This window comes from Oncorhynchus masou, chromosome 12 (assembly GCF_036934945.1).
Source record: "Oncorhynchus masou masou isolate Uvic2021 chromosome 12, UVic_Omas_1.1, whole genome shotgun sequence".
Lineage (NCBI taxonomy): Eukaryota > Metazoa > Chordata > Actinopteri > Salmoniformes > Salmonidae > Oncorhynchus > Oncorhynchus masou.
This window is the reverse complement of record NC_088223.1, coordinates 40933657-40953688: the sequence shown is the minus strand read 5'-3', so window position 1 is coordinate 40953688 and position 20032 is coordinate 40933657. Positions and strand designations below refer to the sequence as shown.

Genomic DNA, 20032 nt, shown 5'->3' with positions numbered 1-20032 from the left:
AAAGACACAAAAACCAGATGAGCATCCGTGGTTAAATTGAGCCGGATTCACCTGGAGCCGGGCTCCTGCACCTTGCACCAAAGCACCCTTAGTGGAGGTACCAACAACCAGATGTATCCGGTTTTCAGGGATAGAGCTCATTCAACCTTGCTCCCTTTTCCGCTGAAAACCGGATGTGGGACCTCCGCTCAGGCGTTATCTTTCAGGTGAGGTCAAAGAGCCGAGCTCCAGCACTTCATGGGTCCAGAGAGACAAGCAGGGTAAAAAGCCAGATAAAAGGCATGATCAACCAAGTTAAGGGATACGATTGAACATACAGTTTTATATTTAACCCCGGCTCAACCTCCTCCTGGAACGGTACCTTTTTGCTGAAATATGTGGGTGTCCAGGGCAAGTTATCCTCAGCTCTCTGCCTCTCCTCCCTTCTCTGGCGCTCCTCTAGACGATGCTTGTGTTCCGTGGCCTCGTCCATGTTCCCCTCCTTCAGTGACTTGGTGACATGCTGCCATAACCGCCTACACAGACACATAAACAAAATGTATATAATTGGGTATCACGAGCCCAAGAGTGGACAGAACATGACATTCCATTCCAATACCTACAGATTCTGTAATTGACAGTGCCCCCTTTCAACCAATCACAGAACAAACTGCTCTTCCCCATCATCCTGTTACAACTCTGAATGCGCTGCTAGTTGTCAGCAGACCCTTTTTATGGCTTTTTAAGGTCATCAGAACCAAAAGACAACTAAACCCATTTCTTCACTGTATTAAAACTGTTGGACTCTTGACATGTTGACATAACCTGGAAATATATATACTGAACAAAAAAATATAAACACAACATGCAACCATTTCAAAGATTTTACTGAGTTACAGTTCATATGAGGAAATCCGTTAATTGAAATAAATTCGTTAGGCCCTAAATCGATAGATTTCACATGACTGGGAATACAGATAGATATGCATCTGTTGGTTACAGATGCCTTAAAAGGAAGGGGTGTGAATCCCAAACATGCTCAATGTGTGAGATGTCTGGTGAATATGCAGGCCATGGAAGAACTGGGACATTTTCAGCTTCCAGGAATTCTGTACAAAAAGATCCTTGCTACATGGGGCCGTGCATTATCATGCTGAAACATGAGGTGATGGTGGCAGATTATTGGCACGACAATGGGCCTCAAGAACTTGTCATGGTATCTCTGTGCATTCAAATTGCAATCAATAAAATGCAATTATGTTCGTTGTCCATAGTTTATGCCCATACCATAATTCCACAGCCACCATGGGCCACTGTGTTCACTGCGTTGACATCAGCAAACCGCTCGCACACACAATGCCATACACGTGGTCTGCGGTTGTGAAGCTGGTTGGAAGTACCGTCAAATGGTAAAGAAATTAACATTCAATTCTCAGGCAACAGCTCTGGTGGACATTCCTGGTATCTGCAGTCCAATTGCACGCTCCCTCAGAACTTGAGATCTAGTGCACCTGTGTAATGATCATGCTGTTTAATCAGCTTTTTGATATGCCACACCTGTCAGGAGGATGGATTATCTTGGCAAATGAGAAATGTTCACTAACAGGGATGTAAACAAATTTGAGAACAACATTTGAGAGAAATTAGCTTTTTGTGCGTATGGAACATATCTGGGAACTTTTATTTCAGCTCATGAAACATGGGACCAACACTTTACATGTTGCGTTCATATTTTTGTTCAGTGTACATTGTGATACTTTTCCTCATGTTATTAAAATGTATAATGTGGATTTTATAACATAAAACGTCTGGACTTTGAGCATGGTCAAATTTGGACTCCACAGACTACGTATTTCATCTTAGCGATTGTTTTTCTTTATCAAAACTCCTTTAAACATTCTGTGAAAACTTATGAGGAAATCTCAGGTTCATCTCATATGAGCAGTAAATGTGAACCAGATGACAATCACATTCAAGTAAATAACTCATTGCATTGACGCTGTGTCTGTGTAAAAGTGGTGGCAGTAACTGATTATTGTAAGACTGACAGCCTAGCCAAGCCCACTGGCGACCCCTGGTGGATGAACCTATAATTTCACAGTTGTGAGGTTCTCATTATTTCCCTTTCAGTTGATAAGACCATCGCGCCTTCATAAGTCTGGTGAATGTATGTTCTGTAGTATTTTCTGAGTTCAAGTGCGGAAGTTCATGTATACTGACCTGTGGAGATTCTCACCTCGATAACTGTGTTGTATTCCGTTGGCCTATAACCCTGTTAACTACCTCATTTTCCAGCTGTAGTCTTGTGAATAAAGACGACTTTCAGAACGAGAATATAGTAACTGACGTTTTAAGACTGTTGTTGATATAGGATTGGTGCAACGGTTAAGGGTAACTGATGACAGTGTTAATTAAAAGGGACATCTCTATGTAAAAACCCTTAACGGTGCTCCAAATGAAGTACTAAACATTCGGTCAATTCATTATTCCAGTAATTAATTAATGAATTAGTAATTATATTAGTAGTTGAATATCCACAGCCAGCAAAAAACACACAGGTAACAAGATGGCCACTATAACGGCTACTGTTCAGTATACACCATAGCAAAAACATTTTAAAACCTTCTGAAACGGAAAACAAAAATGTATATTTCTTATTGGACAAGTCCGGATAGTCCCTCCTCGTTTCAGTCCTGTTTACTTCTGTTTGGTGCCTAATGAACACGACCCTGGTCCACTAAGAAGGGAGCGTAAATACAGCATTTTGGACCCAGGAGCATCTTACCTGGACTCATTCCGTCCCTGCTTTTCCACAGGCCGGAGCTTCTTCTTGATGATTGGCAGTTTGGTTGTGTCAATCACTTTGGTCTCCCCACTACTATAGGTGAACTCCAGGGTTCCGTTCCACTCCCCCTGGGCCTTGCACACAATAGTGTTGGTCGGATTGTGTTTGATTTCTGCAGTCACCCTGAGAGGAACATAGCAGCAATGTTCAGAAGATTCATTTTGTGGTAGCCCATCGTTGCTCAACATTACTCTTATGATATATTGTGCTGCCATAGTAATATTGAATTACAGTGAGGTCCAACAGCATTTGGACAGTGACATGTTTGTTTATTTATTTAAATAAGAATAGAATGTTTGAAATGTATGTAACTTTCTCACTCATCATGATTCACAATTACCCGTAATCATGGTAGCATCCACATTCATGTAGACGTGTCGAGAAACATATTATATTCTTATTTACAATAAGAAGTGGCTCCAAAATTAGAAAATGCATTATACACCATTCATTTCTCGTCTGCTCAAAATAATCTGAAACGCAACCCAAAACAAACTGCAAATGCATCGAACAAGTTTATAGTCAGAAGCTTGATGTGGTCATTTGCATGTTAGAAATATTGGACCAAATAACTTCACTTTTGACTACTTTAACACACATAAGTGAATTTGTCCAAATACTTTTAGTACGCTAAAATAGGGGGCCTATGTACAAAAAGTGCTGAAAGCACCAACAGGTGCTTGGAACTGATGGCAAAATGACACTTTCTGTTAAACAGTAACACTTCTTATTTTATTAATCTTTCTTAACACAAGTAAATGGTTCCAATTGAATCCCCCAAAATAAGCATATCATTTAACACTTTCACACGTCTAGTAAAATCTGACGTTTAAAAATAGACAGGGTTTTTGTATGCGTTTTCATGTTTTGAACAGTTATTTTGATACATTTCATCCATAGCAACTTGCACATGTCTTTCTTATCCATTCAAAGCGTTGTGTTCCTGTGATACTCAGGAGGTTGGGAAATTGGCGATTGAGCTAATCTGACATAACGGTACAACCTTAAACAGCCACCGATATATTAGCGATATGGACACTGGTGCTGTCAGACTTTTAGCTCTAACTTTGGGATGCTATGGGCTATCAACTCAGTTCCAAATGCACCCAAAAGAGAGACAGAGAGACAGAGAGACAGAGAGACACAGAGACAGAGAGACACAGAGACACAGAGACAGAGAGACAGAGAGACAGAGAGACAGAGAGACAGAGAGACAGAGACAGAGAGACCCACCTGTGTACCTTCCCTCCATAGAAAGGCTTGGTGTGGAATGTGACTGTGGCTGAGTAGCCACTCTTGGCACAGTTAATGGTGACTTTGCCACCCAGCTCCACCCATGGCACGGTGAGGATGGAGCGGGCGTAGGCACAGGGCAGCGTGAAGACGTACTCCTCGTCATGCTCCAGAAGGCATAAGGTCCCTTTGGGAGCAGAGAGGGAAAGATCAGGGTCAGGTCAGATAAAGGTCAGCATCTTACTGGTGCTGGTCTGGTCCCAGGCTGTTTCCACTCTCTTGGAACCTCTTGCAACCATTTGTACATGGTTGGTTAAGTTAAGACAATGAGTGACAACTGACAAGGAGTTGATATGATAGCGCAAACAGACTGTTATTTACTCAATCTGCATTTGAATCTAACCCAGAAACGTACCCTTGCACCGTGTCGCTCCTTGTCTATAATGTCCAATAAGACGTTGGGAGTCAGTAATTCAATCAAACGATTTAGCTTGGTATGTGGCTCTTACTGATTTTCCTTTCAATTGGTTATGTTCCTAATAACCCGTCACTAATTTAGATGAACCTTTAATAAAAATGTTCATGCCGTAGAATACTGCAGAAGCTTTTGCAGAGACCACTAGGGAAATAAATGGCCACATCCTCTGCAAAATACAGTATTTCCATACTATAAATATATACATTCAGCCTCACTAACAACATCAATGGTGTGCATCATTAACCACACAGGCCTCTAAATGTGAGAGGGTCACTGCCGTGCTTCGAAAGCAATCCCACGGTGAACGCACAAATCCTGTGGTATGACTCACCAGTTATTAAAAAAAGGTACGTCAAATGGACAAATAACGAACGAAGTTCAGGAATTTTTGTGGGAATTCAGGTAATCAATTTATTGTAAAATGTCAAAACGTTTTCTTAGAATGCACTCATGTATACATTTTCTAATGGTATCAAGGTTTAAAAAATATATATTTTGTGTAAAAATAAAGAAAATTATAAGTGCCTAATTTGCATAAATACATTGGGAGTATTTGCATATATGAAACATTAACATAAAGTGGTGGAACAGGACTTCAACCACCAAAAACTTGCTCTGCCTCGGCACCTAAAACTCAACTCTTGGACTTCAAAGCCTGTTCCGCTCCATTTTTTCATGGTTGCCCTCTAATCAGGGACTGATTTAGACCTGGGACACCAGATTGTTGCAATTAATTATCAGGTAGAACAGAAAACCAGCAGGCTCCGGACCTTGTCGGGTAAGAGTTGAATACCCCTGGCCTAGGTCTACCTGCACTCACCTGTGCCGTCTAGACTGCCTCATTAATTACTGTTGTTGTCATGTTCTGTTGCATAATTCAACAAGTGTGTGTCACAGCAGACTTCGCTTTGGCTCCCCCTCCTGGCCAGCTCAGGCATTCAGCGTTGCCGTGCTTTCAGCTGATGCCGAACCTACTCCTGGCAAACGCCCTTCACTCATCAACCCTGGACTTGTCTCATCATCATTACACATACCTGGTTCCAATCCCCACTCTATCACTATATACACTCCCTCTGCAATTTGTCTTTGTCGGTCATTGCAAATGTTACTTGTTTTCCTGGGAGAAATCTCTCTTACTATTTCCTGAGTACTTTATATTTTGTACTTTGGGTTCGTCCTGTGCCTTTTTGTTTATGAAGATATATTTTGAGCACAATAGCGCTTGGGTTTCGTCCCGCTTTGATCTATGGTGCTTAAATAAATTCAGTAGTTCTATACCTGTGACTGCCTCCTGCCTACTCCTCTCCACACCAGTGACAGTGTGCCAATAGCAAGATAGAGGATTGGATTGGCTCTAGATTACACCTCTCTATTCATACTTTACACTGTTCGCAAAACCAGAAATAATATCACTATAATCAGAGTGTTCATTTTCAGAAGTTTTAATTTCAGTGCATTGAATTTGTAAACATTTCAAATGTATTAAAATTATTACTTTTTTCAATTCCACAACACCCAACAAAATAAAGCTGTCTGTCCTCTAGTGATGTGTCGAGAAGAGGCGTTAAATGACCCTGTGCATCTTTCTTTTGGTGTTTTTCAGCATCAGTAGAAAGGCCTCTTTAGTGTCCTACGTTTTCATAACTGTGACCTTAATTGCCTACCGTCTGTGAGCCGTTAGTGTCTTAACGGCCGTTCCACAGGTGCATGTTCATCAATTGTTTAAGGTTCAGTGAACAAGCATGGGAAACAGTGTTTAAATCCTTTACAATGAAGATCTGTGAAGTTATTTGGATTTGTACTAATTATCTTCAAAAGACAGGGTCCTGAAAAAGGGACGTTTCTTTTTTTGTTGAGTTTATGATTTGAACTCAATCATGTACGTACTTATGGTGTCAGCGTTTAACTTCTTATGGCTGGGGGCAGTATTGAGTAACTTGAATGAATAAGGTGCCCAGAGTAAACTGCCTGCTACTCAGGCCCAGAAGCTAAAATATGCATATTAGATTTTGAATAGAAAACACTCTGAAGTTTCTAAAACTGTTTGAATGATGTCTGAGTATAACAGAACTCATATGGCAGGCAAAAACCTGAGAAAAAAATCCAACCAGGAAGTGGGAAATCTGAGGTTTGTAGGTTTTCAAGTCTTTGCCTATCCAATATACAGTGTAAAATTTGGTCCGATTGCACTTCCTACGGCTTCCACTAGATGTCAACAGTCTTTAGAACCTTGTTGCAGGCTTCTACTGTGAAGGGGGAGCGAATAAGAGCTGTTTAACTAAGAAGTCTGGCAGAATGCCATGAGCTAAGTCATGCGCGCGGCCGTGAGAGCGAGCTCTGTTCCTTTTCATTTCTAAAGACAAACGAATTGTCCGGTTGAAACATTATTGAAGATGTTAAAAACATCCTAAAGATTGATTCTATCCACCGTTTGTTTCTACAAACTGTAATATAACTTTTTGACTTTTTGTCTGGACTAAGTGCATGCGCCTCATGAATTTGGATTTGTGAACTAAATGCGCTAACAAAAAGGAGGTATTTGGACATAAATGATGGACTTTATCAAACATTTATTGTGGAACTGGGATTCCTGGGAGTGCATTCCGATGAAGATCAAAGGTAAGTGAATATTTATAATGCTATTTATGACATCTGTTGACTCCACAACCTGGCAGGTATCTGTATGGCTTGTTTTGCCTGAGTGCTGGACTCAGATTATTGCATGGTGTGCTTTTCCCGTAAAGCTTTTTTGAAATCTGATACAGCGGTTGCATTAAGGAGAAGTATATCTTTAATTCCATGTAAAACACTTGTATTTTCATCAACATTTATGATGAGTATTTCTGTAAATTGATGTGGCTCTCTGCAAAATCACCAGATGTTTTGGAAGCAAAACATTACTGAACATAACGCACCAATGTAAACTGAGATTTTTGGATATAAATATTAACTTTATCGAACAAAACATACATGTATTGTGTAACATGAAGAAGTCCTATGAGTGTCTGATGAAGATCATCAAAGGTTAGTGATGAATTTTATCTCTATTTCTGCTTTTTGTGACTCCTCTCTTTGGCTGGAAAATCAGTGGCGTTTTTCTGTGACTAGGCACTGACCCTAACATAATCGCATGGTATGCTTTCGTCGTAAAGCCTTTTTGAAATTGGACACTGTGGTGGGATTAACAATAAGTGTATCTTTAAAATGGTGTATAATACTTGTATGTTTGAGGAATTTTAATTATGAGATTTCTGTTGTTTGAATTTGGCGCCCTGAATTTTCACTGGCTGTTGTCAAATCAATCCCTTTAACAGGATTTCAGCCGTAAGAAGTTAACTGAGCCTCAACAAACCCAAAGCACATCAATTCACTCACCTTCCCCTATCATGGATACACCAATGGACATGCCCATGAACTTGCTTCTTGTCCACACATGGGTGTTGACACACATATTCCTCTCTGGGCACTCGCAGTAGAATCCTGAGACGGGCGGGTGGTGTGACACCTGCTCAGCCACGTAGCGAACCCGGTAACACTCAGTCCCCGATGGATCGTCCTGCTGTTGGGTGTTGATGGGGCCCCTGGAGGCTGCTTCCCTGGGGCCCTGAGACCTGAGGGGCCTCACTCTGTCCCGAGGCACCTCCCAGGAACAGTGGAATGTCTCGCCCAGTGCCGGGTTGTAGGGCTTCTTGGCCACAGCTCCTTTGCGTCCCTCGTGGAAGGCGGTAAGATAGTACTCGACGAAGCGTACGATGCGGTCCTCCGCCGTGGCTCCAGCCGTGATGGACAGGAACATGTCCGGGTGGGCCATGAAGTTAGCGTACATCTCCAGCAGGGAGCGCTTCTCCAGGATGAACGTGGGCAGCACCACCTGGTAAACAAGGCAGGAGGCAACCGTTAAACTACATGAGGGAGACACTTCACTAAATTGCTGGTAGGGAACAGCAATAAAGAGGCGGACTAGTCATAACTTAAACTAAAAGCTTTTTTAGTGTCATTCCATTGCCGTTTTGATGCTATTGATGAATTTACTCAACTGAGAAGGCGAGTGAAATGTACATACCAGTACATAAACAAGGCATTCCTATTCAGTGAACCGGTAAACATTGGCCATAGCAGCTCTAACATTCCAAGGGAAAACTACAGTGCCTTGCAAAAGTATTCATCCCCCTTGGCATTTTTCCTATTTTGTTGCATTACATCCTGTAATTTAAATGGACTTTTATTTGGATTTCATGTAATGGACATACACAAAATTGTCCAAATTGGTGAAGTGAAATGAAAAAATAACTTGTTTAAAAAAATATATATATATTTTTTTTTTAAATACGAAAAGTGGTGTGTGCATATGTATTCACCCCTTTGCTATGAAGCCCCTAAATAAGATCTGGTGCAACAAATTACCTTCAGAAGTCACATAATTAGCTCTATAAAGTCCACCTGTGTGCAATCTAAGTGTCACATGATCTGTCACATGATCACAGTATATATACACCTGTTCTGAAAGGCCCCAAAGACTGCAACAATCAGGGGGCACCATGAAGACCAAGGAGCTCTCCAAACAGGTCAGGGACAAAGTTGTGGAGAAGTACAGATCAGGGTTGGGTTATAAAAAATATACAAAACTTTGAACATCCCACGGAGCACCATTAAATCCATTAATTAAAAAAAATGACATATGGCACCAAAACAAACCTGCCAAGAGAGGGCCGCCCACCAAAACTCACGGATCAGGCAAGGAGGGCATTATCCAGAGAGGCAACAAAGAGACCAAAGATGACACTGAAGGAGCTGCAAAGCTCCACAGGGGAGATTGGGGTATCTGTCCATAGGACCACTTTAAGCTGTACACTCCACAGAGCAGGGCTTTACGGAAGAATGGCCAGAAAAAAGCCATTGCTTAAATTAAAGAAAACTATAAGCAAACATGTTTGGTGTTTGCAAAAAGGCATGTGGGAGACTCCACAAACATAATTGAGCTTTTTGGCCATCAAGGAAAATGCTGTCTGGTGCAAACCCAACACCTCTCATCACCCCGAGAATACCATCCCCACAATGAAGCATGGTGGCGGCAGCATCATGCTGTGGGGATGTTTTTCCATCGGCAGGGACTGGGAAACTGGTCAGAATTGAAGGAATGATGGATGGTGCTAAATACAGGGAAATTCTTGAGGGAAACCTGTTTCAGTCTTCAAGAGATTTGAGACTGGGACGGAGGTTCACCTTCCAGCAGGACAATGACCCTAAGCATACTGCTAAAGCAACTCTCGAGTAGTTTAAGGGGAAACATTTAAATGTCTTGGAATGGCCTAGACAAAGCCCAGACCTCAATCCAATTGAGAATCTGTGGTATGACTTAAAGATTGCCTTAAACCAGCGGTACACATCCAACTTGAAGGAGCTAGATTTGCTAAGCTTATAGACATACCCCAAGAGACTTGCAGCTATAATTGCTGCAAAAGGTGGCTTAACAAAGTATTAACTTTGGGGGGGGGGGTGAATAGTTATGCATGCTCAAGTTTTTTGTTGTTGTCTTATTTCTTGTTTGTTTCACCCCCAAAATTATTTTGCATCTTCAAAGTGGTAGGCATGTTGTGTAAATCAAATGATGCAAACCACCCAAAAATCTATTTTAATTCCAGGTTGTAAGGCAACAAAATAGGAAAAATGCCAAGGGGGTGAATACTTTTGCAAGCCACTGTGCGAAGAGAGCGTTGGCTGTCTTAAAAAGAAATAATGACATTCCTACATAAATCTCTTCCGTGAACAAGTAAGTGTTGTGTTGGCCACACCAGCTCTAACATTCCAAGGAAAAGACATGAAGAGAGCGTCAGCTGTCTTACCCGGGTGAGGTCCATGCCCAGTTTGAGCTGGGAGAGGAGGTGCAGGATGATGCTCCGCTGGTCGTCCAACACTCCCAGGTCCTCCTCGTCATTGTCCTCCATGTCAGTCACCTCCTCACTGGGGCTGACGGCCTCCAACCCCGCTGGGTGCTGCGGAAACAACAAAGCCAACAACAGAGACACAAGACTTAGAGTGATCTGACACACAGTGCCAGTCAAAAGTTTGGACACACCTCCTCATTCAAGGGTTGTTCTTTATTTTTTTTACTATTGTCTTCATTGTAGAATAATAATGAAGTCATCAAAACTATAAAATAACACACATGGAATCATGTAGCAATCAAAAAAAATGTTACGCAAATCAAAATGTATTTTATATTTGAGAATCTTCGAAGTAGCCACCCTTTGCCTTGATGACAGCTTTGCACTCTTGGCATTCTCACAACCAACTTCCTGAGGGAGTCACCTGCAATGCATTTCAATGAACAGGTGTGCCTTATTAAAAGTTAATTTGTGGAATTTCTTTCCTTCTTAATGTGTTTGAGCCAATCAGTTGTGTTGTAAAGGTAATTATGATGCAACTCTGATATGGATTACAATCATCAGCCTGAATGTTAAGCATATACTCACTTCGTGTTAGTCAGACACTCAACCATGCAAATTTGGCTGGGTTATTTTTTTATTTGGACATCGCACATTATAGTCTTACTCTTTATCCAGACATCATACACACTAAATCACATCCAATATCACACATCAACCTACTCAGATGTAAAATACAGATAATATCTTGACTACATTTTCTGTGGCATTGGCTCACAGGCAAGGGAATAAAACCAAATATTGCTCACTCTACATCCTTAGATGAAGTTGCGTGGAAAAGGGTATGGGGTGGTGAATTGTCTGTCGTGGACAAAGGAACCCTTTAAATACCAGGCAGGGAACACAACCAATTTAATTGTTCCATACACTCGTTCCATTTATCACTTCTTTACATTTCCTTCACTAGAATGACGGTTCAGCAACATGCAGGGGTTCAAGGTAATCCTCAGAGAATTTCCCTGAGAGTGCACGGCCTGATTCCTTGCAACGGCTTAGTGCCTCCAGCACGGACTCAGAATGCCTTTACAAGCCTTTGATATGGTTGATATGGTGCAGTGAACGTGGACAGGGTTGTGGCCTCCATTTGTGTTCCAGCATTCAGCTGGTGGCGGATCCAATATAGGTTAAAGAAGAGCCCCAGTGCCTTCGATATCTCAAAGGCACAAAGCCTAATATATAATGTAAGAAAGTGCTCTGTGGCCAACCAAAACTGTAGTCTTCTTCTCCTCCTTCCTTCTTTCCTTCTCCCTCCTTTTTCACTCTCCCTGCCTTTTACTTGCTTTTTTCGAACCATGTAGAGTATGCATATGCATCTGACACGTGACAGACCGCAATGAAAAGTAAATATAACAAAAAAATGCCACTGAGTGTGGGACAGAATATGGTTCTCAGCAAATTACAGCCTGTGTGATGCATTATACAAACAGAATGAACCATTCCTTGGCAAATTCATACATGACTCACTCAGATATCAGGAGATTTATACTACTTGTGTGGAGAAGAGAGCACAGAGGTACTCCTAGAGCGACATAGCGGAGCGAGAAGAGAGCACAGAGGTACTCCTAGAGCGACATAGCGGAGCGAGAAGAGAGCACAGAGGTACTCCTAGAGCGACATAGCGGAGCGAGAAGAGATCACAGAGGTACTCCTAGAGCGACATAGAGCGAGAAGAGAGCACAGAGGTACTCCTAGAGCGACATAGCGGAGCGAGAAGAGAGCACAGAGGTACTCCTAGAGCGACATAGCGGAGCGAGAAGAGAGCACAGAGGTACTCCTAGAGCGACATAGCGGAGCGAGAAGAGAGCACAGAGGTACTCCTAGAGCGACATAGCGGAGCGAGAACAGAGCACAGAGGTACTCCTAGAGCGACATAGCGGAGCGAGAACAGAGCACAGAGGTACTCCTAGAGCGACATAGCGGAGCGAGAACAGAGCACAGAGGTACTCCTAGAGCGACATAGCGGAGCGAGAACAGAGCTCAGAGGTACTCCTAGAGCGACATAGCAGAGCGAGAAGAGAGGAGATAAAGAAACAGAGGGAGCAAAGAGAGAAATCACCAGGAGGAATCTGCCTTTCTGTCACCTGAATATTTCATTCCATGCAATGACACACACACACACACACACACACACACACACAGTCCCAGGAGGTAGCATGGCCCAGAAGCAGAGGGATATAAATAGCTAGAAAGAGGAAAAAGAAGGAGGTGGGAGGTCTGTTGCGATTCACACTAACACATTTTTTTTAAACGGCTCTTAATAATGAGCGGAAATTCCTTGAGAGGCCAACTCAGTTCTACCTCTATCCATTGAGTCATGCAAGCAGGCCTACTCTCCTCAACACTGTCGACATGACATGTCGCTAGCCTCCGTTATTGTACAACAGAAACAGCATTCAAAGCATTCAGCTAGATAGGAATACCTTGTTGGCCGCCAATACCACTTGACTACCAGGTCACTAAATGTGTCCACTTGTTTTCATGGAATTGGGGTTTGGCACAAAGTCTTCAGGGTTTCTGCCTTCACTGTTTTAGGGTCTGACAGTTGGTAAAACTACAGAGGGGTAGATAGCTCAGCAAAAGCACCTCACGTCATGGCTCATCAACTTCCATCCACAGCATTGATTTTTATCAGTGCAAACAAACGAAACGAAAAAAGGACTGCATTCTGCGGTCAAATGGAGGCAGAGTAGACACTCCGTTGGTCAATATCACAGAGACAGGCAAACTCATGTGTCAGGATCAAGGCTCATGTCACAATCTATTTCAACAACGACCCGTAAAACAATAAAATGCTATTTCAAAGAAACACACTGAGCGTCACTCTCCGTTCCATAAAACGGCTTTCAAAAAGGGTGCCACAAAATGTGCAAAGCACAGAATTAGCTCTTGCTGCAATCTCACTCTCTTTTACCTCAAAACACATCTATCCCCCTCGGGCATACTAAATACACACACACACACAGTCTAACTTTATACACCCTCGCTTACATTGCAGGGCTGAGAAGACACCGGCTTGCTCTCAGTACAGCTGGATCTCATCTCCGGTATGCTGTTTGTGTATATGGATGAAAGACGCGCCGATCACAGACACACAGTTCCACGCCAGGTGTCCACAATGTCCTGCTACAGTGTTTCTACCCACCGCCGTCACTGTTGCAGAAAGGTACGACAACAAAGACAACAACAAAAAAGTCTCCGGAACACAATGCTACCGTTAAAATGATGTTCAGTCTTCTCATGCCATTTGTAGAGAGAGCCTTTATAGTGCTGAGAGGCTCGTTCTGCCGAGAGAACTTTGTGCAGAGGCAGAGTTGTCCGGCTGGAGAGAGACATGCGCTGTGTGTTGGTGGTGGAGGTTGTAAACACCCTAGTCCAGTGCGTGTCGGGGAGACCGGAGTGAAAGTAATGGCACTGTACTACTGCATAGTCTCTCGCTCTCTCTCAGAGAGACCCTGTGACGTGGCCCATTCCCTCCTCATCCCTCGTGTTTCCCTACGCTTCCCTCCTCTCGCCCTTACTTCTCTCCTGGCTGTCACACGATGGTGTGGATCAGCCGGCTTAATTAAGCAGCAGTTTGGCAGCTCTGGAGACCCCATCAGCCCTGGTTCTGCAGGAGCTACTGTCGGGTGGGTGGGTGGCTTTCAAACAACACCATCTCTATCACTCTTTTCTCTCTCCCGTTCACACTCTTTATTTAGCACTTGCACTCTTTTTCTTTCTCTCTCATTTCGCAAACTTATTTTTTTCGTCCCACAGTACGTCATTAAACACTGCAGGTCTTTTTCATTCTTCCTTCCTCTCTCTCCTCATTCACCACACTGTTTTCTTATCACACGATCCCTCTTCTGTTACCCTTCCCATGCCTCCCCCCTCTCTCTTTGCTCTCTCCCTCTCTTAAAGGCGTCAGGGGAGTGTGTGGGCGGATAGCTGGGATAGGGGAAAAGTCTGGTCATGCTCTCACTTCAAAGGCAAACTCTTTCTTCCACTTGACTTAAGCAGATTAACCTTTTAGGTCCATTCAACATCCACCTTCATCCCTATCCTCTTCCTCCTCATCCTCCACTTCTCCGCCAAATGTCATGACATCCCCCTGTTCCTCTGTCTCTGCTCCCCTCCCTCGCTCAATCCTTCCGCAAATACTGACCTTTTTGATATAATGGAACTGTCCTCGTTTCACCTTCACCTTCTCAGCACACAACTAGCCCAGGCGCTTTTCTCCTCTGTTCCCCTTTGTTTCACATGCTGGAAAAGTCACTAAATTAGTTATTAGGTCTTTGGAAACGCAGTGAGATGTCAACTTTGTTGTGGTAAATGACATTTGATTTTCTTGTGTGTTCAGTCAGCCGAAACAACGTCTTCATTCGTTCTGAGCCATTTATTTTTTGTTGTTGTCTCTGAATGGCTCGCTGAAACAGCTGCTTCCGTTTCTACGAATTTCAAACAAAAAGGAGCTAAACACCCGGAACTTTTCTCCGATAACAACCTAGATAATAATGTCAACTCCGGGAGTAGAATCACCAGAGGCATCGTCAGAGAACGGATCAGCCTCGGAGCCCTCGACAGACACACCGAGAACTCCAGTTCATACTGTGCTGCCTCGCTTTGTTTGGATATTGACAGATAAAACAGAAGCCGTGGGGTTTCACACCCTGGCACGTTGATCAGCACAGGCGGAAAAGAGCTGCGCTGTCTGCCTCTCCAACACTAATAAATATCAATAGAGAGGACCTGGATCAGATCGGAGCTGCTCAAGGCCCGTATTTATACTGATCTTAGATCAGGTTCCCCCCCTTGTCCATGTAAACTTATTAATCTTGATCTAAAAAGAAAAGCTGGTCCTAGATCAGCACTCCAACTCTGAGACGCTTTATAAATACAAACTATGTCACTCCTGAGCCTATAGGCAAAACAATGAGACATGTTATTGGATGGGTTAAAACAATTGATGACTATATCTTTGGCTGTCTTTTTATTTTTTTTTACCTTTATTTTACTAGGCAAGTCAGTTAAGAACAAATTCTTATTTTCAATGACGGCCTAGGAACAGTGGGTTAACTGCCTGTTCAGGGGCAGAACGACAGATTTTGTACCTTGTCAGCTCGGGGATTTGAACTTGCAACCTTTTGGTTACTAGTCCAATGCTCTAACCACTAGGCTACACTGCCGCCCTATACTGTAAACGGTCTAATAAGTCATTATATATAAAGGAGCCATACAGGTCTTCTAATGGAGAGGTCATGAAGGGATGTAGGCTCTACTTTCTTACTTTCAAAAAAAGCGAGGAGAGTGCATCTTAATAAGATAGCAGGCGTTGCTAGTGGGGAGAGGGGGATGAGCAGGGTAGTAGCAGCTGGGAAGGAGGAAGGCCCTTGGGAAGAAGAAGAGTGGCAAGCGTGTTGGTGTTTTTAGATGTTGCATTTGGCCTGACAAGGAATTGCAATAAAAACAGAGGCAAATTCTAAGACAAAGAAAAGTACTACAAGCACCGCCAGGCTGAAGCAACAAAAAAAAACGGAAAAAATAACCTGAGGAGGGAGCTTGGTTTCAACAAGGCTACGTAAAAGACATGTTCTGAGGCCTCATCTATCAAAACGAGCACACACTTTGCACAGCTCCTGGCTCTAGCAACATTTGGACGGCATTCTCGAATATGCCTGGTACTGGGAAAACCAGATGAAACGTTAAACAAAAGGACGCGATGAAGACTAGCAACAAGATGGCGGATGCTAGCGTTATGGAGATGCTATTCACTGTTTGTGCAGTAATGACTACACTACGCTCTAGGGTTGAATGGCGGGAACCCGATTACCGAGCTTTATCAGTTTCCTAGGATAAATACAGTGGGGAGAACAAGTATTTGATACACTGCCAATTTTGCAGGTTTTCCTGCTTACAAAGCATGTAGAGGTCTGTAATTTTTTATCATAGGTACACTTCAACTGTGAGAGACGGAATCTAAAACAAAAATCCAGAAAATCACATTGTATGATTTTTAAGTAATTAATTAGCATTTTATTGCATGACATAAGTATTTGATCCGTCAGAAAAGCATAACTTAATATTTGGTACAGAAACCTTTGTTTGCAATTACAGAGATCATACGTTTCCTGTAGTTCTTGACCAGGTTTGCACACACTGCAGCAGGGATTTTGGCCCACTCCTCCATGCAGACCTTCTCCAGATCCTTCAGGTTTCAGGGCTGTCGCTGGGCAATACGGACTTTCAGCTCCCTCCAAAGATTTTCTATTGGGTTCAGGTCTGGAGACTGGCGAGGCCACTCCAGGACCTTGAGATGCTTCTTACGGAACCACTCCTTAGTTACCCTGGCTGTGTGTTTCGGGTTGTTGTCATGCTGGAAGACACAGCCATGCTATTACTGAGGGAAGGAGGTTGTTGGCCAAGATCTCCCCCATCCATCATCCCCTCAATATGGTGCAGTTGTCCTGTCCCCTTTGCAGAAAAGCATCCCCAAAAATGATGTTTCCACCTCCATGCTTCATGGTTGGGATGGTGTTCTTGGTGCTGTACTCATCCTTCTTCTTACTCCAAACACAGTGAGTGGAGTTCAGACCAAAAAGCTCTATTTGACAGGGTGAGATCTTGCATGGAGCCCCAGACCAAGGGTGATTGACTGTCATCTTGAACTTCTTCCATTTTCTAATAATTGCGCCAACAGATGTTGCCTTCTCACCAAACTGCTTGCCTATTGTCCTGTAGCCCATCCCAGCCTTGTGCAGGTCTACAATTTTACCCATGATGTCCTTACACAGCTCTCTGGTCTTGGCCATTGTGGAGAGGTTGGAGTCTGTTTGATTGAGTGTGTGGACAGGTGTCTTTTATACAGGTAATGAGTTCAAACAGGTGCAGTTAATACAGGTAATGAGTGGAGAATAGGAGGTCTTCTTAAAGAAAAGCTAACAGGTCTGTGAGAGCCGAAATTCTTACTGGTTGGTAGGTGATCAAATACTTATGTCATGCAATACAATACAAATGAATTACTTAATCATACAATGTGATTTTCTGGATTTTTTTTTTTAGATTCCGTCTCTCACAGTTGAAATGTAGATTCCGTCTCTCACAGTTGAAATGTACCAATGAATTACAGACCTCTACATGCTTTGTAAGTAGGAAAACCAGCAAAATCGGCAGTGTATCAAATACTTGTTCTCCCCACTGTATATGGCCTGAACACAGACTCCTCCAAATTTATGTCTGACATGACTTTATTATTTAATCAACTCCCTCAAGGGACTTGGGTTTATAGCAGGAGATTTTAACAGTACTGTGGGTAAACTGAATAAATCATCAACTGCTCTAGTCTTGAGTCATAGAGCCTGAAATACTCTTAGAAGCATTTGTGATTCATCTGGTTTAGTAGACGTTATGGAGAGAGCTCCACTACATGGCCAAAAGGTATGTGGACACCTATTCAAAGTAGTGTATTCGGCTATTTCAGCCACACCCGTTGCTGACAGGTGAATAAAGACCATTGGCAGTAGAATGGCCTTTACTGAAGAGCTCAGTGACTTTCAACGTGGCACCGTCATAGGATGGCACCTATCCAACAGGTCAGTTCGTCAAATATCTGCCCCAGTCAACTGTACGTGCTGTTATTGTGAAGTGGAAATGTCTAGAAGCAACAATGGTTCAACCGCAAAATGGTAGGCCACACAAGCTCACAGAGCAGAACCGGCGAGTGCTGGAGCACGTAGCATGTAAAAATCGTCTGTCCTCGTTTGCAACATTCACTACCCAGTTCCAAACTGCCTCTGGAAGCAACGCCAGCACAATAACTTTGTCGGGAGCTTGATGAATTGGGTTTCCATGGCTGAGCAGCCGCACATGCCAGGCGTGGGCTGGAGTGGTGTAAAGCTCGCCGCCATTGGACTCTGGAGCAGTGGAAACGCGTTTCCTGCAGTGATGAATCACGCTTCACCATCTTGCAATACGACAGACGAATCTGGGTTTGGCGGATGCCAGGAAAATGCTACCTGCCCGAATGCATGGTTTGGGCTAGACCCCTTAGTTCTAGTGAAAGACAATATTTGTTTTATTCTGAACCAACAGTGGCAGTTAACACAAATGGTAAGCTATCAGAAAGAATTCCTATCGGTAGGGGCTGTCGTCAAGGCTGTCCTTTATCTCCTGCTCTGTTCTCATTTGTCATATACAGTAACCCCTGTCTGAGGCAATAAGGTCTAGTAATAACATCAGGGGTGACGAAGAGCATAGAATTTCATTATTTGCCTATGATGTGCCTTTATATATGTCTAAACCAGAGACCTCTGTCACTGCAGTAATGGACGTCATATCTGAATGTGGTAACCTGTCAGGGTACAAAATTAATGTGGATATATCCATGGCTTTACCTTTGAACATCCCCTCTACAGTCAAACGATATCTCCATTCCATTCCAAGTCTTAAAGACCTATTCACTTCAAATGATATGCCTTTGCTCACAAAGATTAAACAGGACCTGGTTAACTGGTCTGCCCTCCCAAACTCTCTTTTTGGCAAGATTAAGGTGGTCAATGCCAAAAATATATAAATATATCTGGAACAATAAGAAACCTAAAACCAAATTGACCAAACTAATTAAGCCTAAAAGGATTTAGGAGGGGTCTCTGCCAAATCTGCAACTATATTACTGGTCTGCTCAAATCAAGCATATGATTAGTTGGTTCCTAGACAGGCTTAACTCACTTTGGGTTGGGATGGAATCAATAACATGTCACCCAAGACCAATAGCTTCCTTACCATTTATTAATAGCTTTGATTCGATCCAGGCCTTATCTGACAATTTTACAGTACATAAAACACTCTTAGCTTGGAAAGATGCAAGGAGACACTTGCAGATTCCAGACCATTTACATTATCACTCTGGTCACCGATTTCCCATAATCCTGACTCCCCCCCCCCCCACACACACATAAGGAGTAATGGACTTTTGGACTGGAAGATAAAGGGTATTGCTGACCTTACGCCTTTATTTACTCAGGACACTCTTAAATCGTTCCAACAAATAAAAACGGATTTTGACTTCCCTACTGTAACAAATAAAATACAAATTTAAGTACCTACAATTTAGACACTTCATAGAGGGTCAGACAGAAGAAAGTGGATAAACTATGTTTTCAAATGACTGAAGTTGGAAAAAATGAGTTAACGAATCTTACTGTTCGGAGAGGTTTAATCTCCAATTGACATTCCATTTTATTGAACAGAAGTGTCACCCTATGATGCATTGAGACATGTTTGGGAGAGACATTGGACATGTGTTCGGTGAGGAAGACTGGACTTCGATCTGCAAAAGGGTCTACCCCAAATGCACCCCCATAAGCATACGATAACTACATTTTACCTGTCCCCCACATAATGTTTTCTGATGTATCACCCGTAGCAGAATCCACTCCTGTTGGAATTATATTAATTTACACATCCAGAAGATCTTAGGAAGACAAATTTGCTCTTTGACTCAATTTATATTTACTCAACTTTGATTGTAACGTTGTGTTTGACCCTGACTCTGAACGTCTGTTCAATACCCTTGTT

At 42.8% G+C, this 20032-nt stretch overlaps 1 protein-coding gene across 4 annotated transcripts in view; it reads right to left on the bottom strand.

Annotated features, from left to right (window-relative positions):
• The window catches only part of LOC135550100 (oxysterol-binding protein-related protein 10-like), a 114106-nt gene that overhangs the window by 11252 nt on the left and 82822 nt on the right, over nt 1–20032 (bottom strand). For all 4 annotated transcript variants that reach the window (XM_064980582.1, XM_064980581.1, XM_064980583.1 and 1 more), the window contains 5 exons: nt 10379–10528; nt 7911–8406; nt 4058–4244; nt 2765–2947; nt 362–515 (listed from right to left, as the gene is read on the bottom strand). In XM_064980582.1, coding sequence (XP_064836654.1) covers nt 362–515; nt 2765–2947; nt 4058–4244; nt 7911–8406; nt 10379–10528 — 1170 coding nt within the window. The remainder of the gene's footprint in view (nt 1–361; nt 516–2764; nt 2948–4057; nt 4245–7910; nt 8407–10378; nt 10529–20032) is intronic.